The 7748-nt window shown below is 40.6% G+C and overlaps 1 protein-coding gene across 1 annotated transcript in view; it reads right to left on the minus strand.

Annotated features, from left to right (window-relative positions):
- The window catches only part of DYM (dymeclin), a gene marked incomplete at its 3' end in the record, with an annotated part of 10060 nt that extends 7872 nt beyond the window's left edge, over positions 1-2188 (minus strand). The window contains exon 1 of the mRNA XM_009081670.1: positions 2015-2188. Coding sequence (XP_009079918.1) covers positions 2015-2154 — 140 coding nt within the window. The remainder of the gene's footprint in view (positions 1-2014) is intronic.
- Positions 2189-7748: the final 5560 nt, after the last annotated feature.

Raw genomic sequence — 7748 nt, forward strand, 5'->3', positions numbered from 1 at the left:
AAAGCAGAATCCAGAGAATACAACCCTCTTCTCCCTGGGGAACCTATCAGTCCCATCTTTGCAAAAACCTGAGGAAATAGATCTTTTGATCTAGAGTATCACCAAGTACCTCCACAAAAAAACCCACACAAACACTTACATGGCTCCCAATAACACTTGCAAACAGTCACTAATTTGGAATGGACAAATGGAAAAAGGATAATTTGAAAAGAGAAGAAAACTTTAAAACTGTGCTGTTCAATGGGTGAAAATTGCTTCCTTTCCCAACAGGTGAAAATTGATTCCTTTCACAAGTCACAAACTAGGATCTTGCTCTTGACAAAGGTATGACCTACACTCAAGCCTCATTAAAAATAGAGTTAACTTGATAATTTGCAAGTTTTCAGTCCAAGAAATGAACATTGACCTCCATTGTTCTATTCCTGCAGGCAAGGTTATATGATATAGACAATGGCTGAGGGGACTGTGCAGACAACATTGTCCGATACCATTTGTCAAATGGTTCTCTCAGGTAGGTGCAACTTACTGGAAAATTTCTGTTTCCTTCCAATTACTATGCTGCAGAAATGATGACTCTAAAAATACTTCTCCTCTAGCTGCCAGGCAAGAGCACCATCTGGTGTTCAGCTAATTAAAGCTTTCAACCTGCTTTTGGACCATTTTTTTTGTTTGCTTGGTTTTTTATTTATGCCTGTTGTTCGGGGTCGGTTTGTTTTTTGGTCAGGTTTTTGTTGAGTTGGGTGCTTTTTTTCAGCAAATTTACTCTGAACTGATCGGATTCCATGATATATTCAGAAAAAAAGCTGAAAAGCAAGCTAGGAAAAACTCCTTAGTCTCCATGGGGGAGGGAGGAGCAGTAGAACTTACAGAAATTGTTGGAGTTTTATATATAACTACTACCCCCTAAAATAAACCAAGCAATAGAGTATTAGGTAACTTCTTAGTATATAGTCCACCTTGTTATCATAGGTAGTTTGTAAATAATTCTTGTGCCTTCAGGGACCTTAGAGGAAAAACAACTGCTCATACACTGCCAGTTAAGTACCACCCTTCGAAAGCTTTACAGCCCTTCACAATATTGTACTTTCTTCCTAACCTCTGGCTATTCTCTCCATGCAGAAACTAAAATACTTCCTCCTCACTCTTTACAAAAATAGCACCTAGTAAATGCCTCCCAGTTATTTACCTTAACCATTTCTCATTCCAGTCATCTGAACTTCCACTTAGTCAAACAGAAGCATCAGGTCACATTTTAAAATATAAAATCAGTCTAAGTAACACTCAAAATTATTAAATAATATCCGACTGTTCTTGTAAGACTGATAATCAACAAACAGACCAAGGAATTTAGCAATGGACTTAGGTTAACAGAAGTTACAAGGATGCACATTCTCTATTTCTAGAGATGTTCTACGGATTCTCTCAAAAGCATTAATTCTGTTTATATCTATACCACTTGAAGGAGTGAAAAATCATTCAAAGTCTGAACTCTAGACATTTAGAAAATATTTTTAGCAAGACAACGTGACAAGCTTCTATTTAAAATCTTGGAGAGTGGGGAGAAAATAGCCATAGAAACTAAGGAACTCAACAGCTAGCCTACAATTAAATCATGGGAGAAGAACAATTCATTCTAAGCTGAGAGGAAATATCAAGTTTTGGAATCTGCTGCAACTCCAGTCACCCCAGAGACTTTATTAAACTAAAAAAGCACCCCAAAAAAACAACCAAAAGCAAAAAAAGAACTATCTCCTCAATACTACAGACCCTCCTTCTAATACTTCCCAGCTACCAGGAGAATGTATTGTGATTATAGCTACCATGAAGAAACAAACTCACAGGAATGGAAGAGGTGGTGGAGAATTCTTCCAAACTTAGAAACAAGTTTACATAGGCATTTATTCATGTGCTACCTCAAACAGGAATAATTAACACAACTACTCATTTGATTTCAGACTTGTCACTTCTGTAAATTCATTTGCAAAGTTCAGTTCTTCGACTAGCACCCTCTTACCTGTTTGTTGGAGTGGTGAAGCTAAAAGACAGCAGCTGATTCCAGAACGGGTCATTCTCAGAGATGGGCTCTGCTCCTGATAATTTTTGTAAGTACTCATTTTCTGGAAGCTCACTGATGCTGCTGCTATTTGCTCCCATCTTCTTTATTTGGCAAATCTCCTTCTAAATTTTCATTTCTTTGAGGGGGAAAAAAAAAAAAGGCATAGAAACACTAAGTCTTTTGTACAAATAAGGAATATGCAGACCCCAAATTAATTGCCAGTAAAGCTTCAGTCTACTTCCTTGAACAACTACTGAGATGTAGAAATCAGGTGCATAGAAGGACATTAGAAAGACTTTCTTTCAACAAACTTAGGACAATAACATCTTCACTCAAGGAAGTTAAAAGTTTCTGTGGTATATACTTGGTCACCACCTCGCTTGGATTTTAGCTAACCACACTTGGTGAAACACAGTATCACAATTTTATCAGTATTAAAGCTTCTACCAGTGGGGAAAACTGCAAGGAATTCACTGTTTCAGCAGGGGTGTCAAGTTGACAAGCTATTCAAAAATGTATTTTCCAACTGAATATGCATAGATAGAAAATGACTACTTCTGTAAAGATGCAGCTAATTCCAGCATGCCATCAATGACCTACACTTTGAAAGCCTCTGCCTCGCCAGAGGAAGCACCGCTGTTATCATACTGTTATCAAGTAAGGAAAAGTACTACTGACCACACATGAACCTCCTAACCTCTGTAAAATAATATGGTTGCTTCCAGGAAATTACTTCAATGGGAAAAAGCTAGAAATGAACACACCAGAAACACAACTGCTTTTTGAAGGAACACTGCAGAAGTTGGCACTTCAAACCCTCTTTTCATTATTAGCTGGGTTGTACTTGATTTGTGCAAAGAATGAGAAGCTTTCAATTCTTCATGATGCTTGTCACTGCTTCTTACCTTTATAAACAATTTAATTAAAGAAAAGCCCCTACCACAATGCTATCAACTAAGTGCCAGGGATGATCCCAAGCATCTTACATCTTTACAAGGCATCAGCTTCAATAATCTTCCATCTCTTAACAAAAAATAACTGTGACTGATAGATTTAAAAGTTTACATGTAAAAAAAGCATACCCATCAAGTTAAGAGTCCTATGCAATGTATTACTGTATAACCTACCTACTCACTCCTGAGCTGGCATAAGGCATAAGAACAGAGACAGCTGTGATAGAAGATGTAAGCTACTATCCATCAGCAATTCTTCCCTTGGTCTTGACAAAGGTACAGGATCTGCTTCAAGAATCACTCCAGTACTGATTCTCTTAGAACTCACCAACTTTGCAGAAGCAATTATTTCCAAAACAGACAATTCTAGCAGCAGCTAATATTAATAAAGAACAGTATAAATACAAGGAAAGCTTACCAAAAACAAAGAGATGCAATGAAAAGCTGCAATGTTTGCAGTCACGGAGGCTCTCTGATGAATTTATATTTGAGGTTCAAAGACAGTATACAATACCCAAGTATTTCAGAAACAACAAAATGCCAGCACAGAAAGAGAACAGAATATAAAATATATTAAGTAATAAAGAGGTCTTTAAAAGGTGAAATCTTACAGAAACAAGAAAATTGGTGATTATTTTCTAGATTTTATTTTAGCAGACACTACAAGCTGGAAATATACCACTCCACACTTCTTCCCTCCACTCTAGTACTTCATCTTCCACCATCACTATTAGCTGCTCTAGAAGATACGACACAGCAAGAAGAAGGTTTACACTGACTCAACACCTCTGCTCCTACAAGAATTCCACTATGTAACTCTGTTGGCATGTACCCAGGGAGCTCTGCTTTGAGGCAGTTTGGTTTCCACCACTTCCCTGCATACCTGACCAAACTGAAGAGAGACACAGTAACCTTATAACCTCACAACCACCTCCCTTAGCAAAATGCTTTGAAGACACTGTCTACAGAACTTGAAAAAGCCATTTCTGTCACATACACTACCTGCAGGAAGATAAATTAAAAGTGCCCTAGGAGTGAAAATGGAACTTTGTGCCAGGGAATTCCGTGCATTAAAGGATCATAAATTAGTTTAAGAAGATCTCCAGAACTTCAGTTGAATGCTTACTTGCAGAATAGAAGGAACACATCCTACCTGAACACAAACAGGGCTGCCTCAAAGAAAAATCCCTAGAACCAGTGTACAATAACATTGAAACAATGACAAAGAATACTAAAGCTATAGAACAATGTAGAAGATAAACCAACTTGCATATGTCTGAGAATACTGGATCATCACTTAGTAGAAGAATTTAAGTTCAGCTTGTACATGGACATCTCAGCTCTGCAGCCCCTGCCTTTAACAGATGGCTAGAAGCTCTTTAGAAGAGACAGATGTAGCAAGAGGGATGGTGGGGTAGTAGCAATGTATGTTAGGGAGTGTCATGGCTAAGACACCAATGTCAAAGACATATGAGAAAGGATCAGGGGAAAGTCAACAGGGTAGACACCAGTTATAAAAAAACATTTTGCACAGTTTTCAATACTGGATGATGTAAGGAGGGCCAACAGCACAATTGCCACCTCGGACTTTCAGCGGGCAGACTTTACCCTGTTTAGGGCATGGATTGATGGGAGTCCCTTGGGAGTCAGTCCTGAAAGGTAAAGGAGTTCAGGAAGGTTGGAAGAGTTTTAAAAAAGAATTGCTAAACATTCGGGAGCACACTGTCCAAGCTGATGAGGAAAAAGACCAGCCTGGTTAAACAGAGAACTTAGGCTGGAGCTTGGGAAAAAAAAAAAAAAGGATCTTCTATTATCTCTGGAAGGAGGGTTAGGCAAGTTGGGAAGCCTATAAGGATGCCAAAAGGTCATGTAGTTATAAGATTAGGACATGCAAAGCCCAGCTGGCACTTGATTTAGCCAGGAAAGTCAAGAACAACAAAAAAAGGTTTTATAACTACATTGGGAGCAAAAGGAGGGTCAAGGAGGGTGTCCATCAGCTGATAAATGCAGAGGGTAGTGTAGTAACAGGGGATGCAGATAAGGCAAAGGTAATAAATGCCTTCTTTGCCCCTGTCTTTAATATCAGCACCCATAATCCAGGAGGAGATGGTTGATGACTTGCTATGTCAATTGGATGTTCACAAGTCCATGGGGCCTGATGATATCCACCCCAGGGTAATGAGCCAACTGTTAAAAGAACACACTAAACCACACGCAATCATCTACCAGCAGTCCTGGATAATTGGAGAAGTTCTGGCTGACTGGAAATTAGCAAACATGACACCCATTTATAAGAAGCATCAGAAGGAGGATCTGGGGAACTACAGGCCTGTAAGCCTAACCTTGGTTCCCAGCAAGGTCATGGAGATCATCCTCAGTGCCATCGCATTGCACATGCAGGGCAACCAGGGTATCAAGCCTAACCAACATGGATTTATGAAAGGAAGGTCCTGCTTGACCAACCTGATCTTCTATGACAAAGTGACCCATTCAGTGGATGAGGGAAAGACTGTGGACATGGTCTATCTGGATTTCAGTAAGGCATTTGACACTGTCTCCCACAACATACTTCTAGAAACTGGCTACTCGTGGCTTGGATAGGTTGACTCTTCAGTAGGTAAAAAACTGGCTGGATAGCCAGGCCCAGGGAGTTGTGGTTAATGGAGCTAAATCCAACTGGCAATCAGTCACTAGTGGTGTTTCCCAGGGCTCAGTCTTGGGGCCAGTCCTATCTAACATCTTTACTGATGATCTGGGCCTGGAGATTGAGTGCACCCTCAGTAAATTTGCAGACAACACTAAGGTGGGTGGGAGAGTCAATCTGCTTGAGGGTAGGAAAGCTCTACAGAGAGACCTGGACCAACTTCGTCAGTGGGCTGAAGACAACTGCATGAGGTTCAAAAGCAGAAGTGTCAGGTCCTGCACTTGGGACACAATAACCCCATGCAGAGCTACAAGCTGAGGGAAGAGTAGCTTGAGAACTGTTCAGCAAAAAGGGACTTGGGAGTGCTGGTGTGCAGCTGGCACAATATGAGCCAACAGTGTGCACAGGTGGCCAAGAAGGCCAAAGGCATCTTGGCCTGTATCAAGAATAGTGTGGCCAGGAATAGCAGGACTAGGGAAGTGATCATCCCTCTGTAGTCAGCATTAGTGAAGCCACATCGAGTATTGTGTTCAGTTTTGGGCCCCTCACTTTCAAAAGGACATTGAGGCACTGGAGTGTGTCCAGAGAAGGGCAACAAGGCTCACAAAAGGTCTGGAACACATGTCCTATGAGGAATGGCTCAGGGAATTGGGTTTGTTTGATCTTGAGAAGAGGCAGCTCAGGGGTGACCTCACTGCTCTCTACAACTGCCTGACAGGGGGTTGTAGAGAGGTGAGGGATGGTCTCTTCTGCCATTCCTGCAGTGAGAGGACTAGAGGGAATGGTCACAATCTGAGACCAGGGAGATACAAATTAGACATCAGGAAAAATGTTTTCACTGTTGGTGCTGTCAGGCACTGGAACAGATTGCCCAGGGAGGTGGTGGAGTCACCATCCTCAGAAGTGTTGCAGAGATGTCTGGATCTGATGCTGGAGGATATGGTTTAGGATTTAAGGGTTACAGCAGGTTAATGGTTGGACTCGATGATCTTAGAGATCTCCTCCAACCTTGATGATTCTATGATTCTGTGTGTGACTTTATGATGAAGCCTGAGCACCTTCAGCTCCTCCACCCTGAACAGCTATAGGCCAAGCTTTAAATAAGCCAGACATTCCTGAGGAAGTCCATCCACCAGGTGGCAAGCCTCTCCTTCAGAGTTCAGAAATATCCTACAGGACAACTGTCTAATGAAGAATGAAAAATAGAAAAACATTATCAACATTTAATTTTTAGGCAACAACAGTAACAGATGAAGCCCAATGCTTTAACTTAGCTGGTTACATGCTAGCCATGATCTCAAACACATTCCTGAGACAGATGCTACTAAATAAAATTAAATGCCAGTCCCACCTTAAATCCTTTTCAAACATGCTATTAAATGTTTCTTTTAGAATCAGCTGCCCTTAGCCAAAAGATCATTCAAGTAAAACATCTAACCACTTAACTTTCCACACTGCTTGCAGCTGTATGCTGGTTAAGGCAGTAGGGGATCCAGCCCTTAGGTTGGCCAGTATGTGGAATACAATTGTAACAATATTTTAAGTTGTATTTAAGCTAATTTATCCATGATTTTTCCTAGACCTGACTTTTTTAACAGCTCGCGCTGCAAAAAGGCTGCTCCAGGGGATCCCAAAGTCACTGCAAAAGACAAGGTTAAACAGACTCTGCTTCCTCAAGTGCTGAAGTGGGACAGCTCCAACACCAAATCATAGGAAATCCCCTTTCACTGCAGGAAAGTCAGTCCTAACCCCAGCAGTAAATTACCAATTAAATTATTTTTTCTTCCCTGAAATACACTCAATAAATGCATGGTTAATTTTAAAAAAAAAGGTTAAGTTTCCTCTTGAAAGGCAAATCTAATTCTTTGCTCAGGAAAAAACCCAAACAACAAAACAAAAACCCAACAACAAATACAGACACAACTTACTAGCGACTCATTTAGTTTAACTCAGTATTATTACACCCCCAAAGAATCATAGCTTGGTCTGCAAGTGTCATGCTCTATTAAACCCAACATCTGTTTAATCTCAGTACTTGGCTCCACCACTGTCCTGGGTTGCAGTGCGAGGGTAGCCAATGGTCTGTATTCTATTG

This window comes from Acanthisitta chloris, unplaced genomic scaffold (assembly GCF_000695815.1).
Source record: "Acanthisitta chloris isolate BGI_N310 unplaced genomic scaffold, ASM69581v1 scaffold20989, whole genome shotgun sequence".
NCBI classification, from domain to species: Eukaryota; Metazoa; Chordata; class Aves; order Passeriformes; family Acanthisittidae; genus Acanthisitta; species Acanthisitta chloris.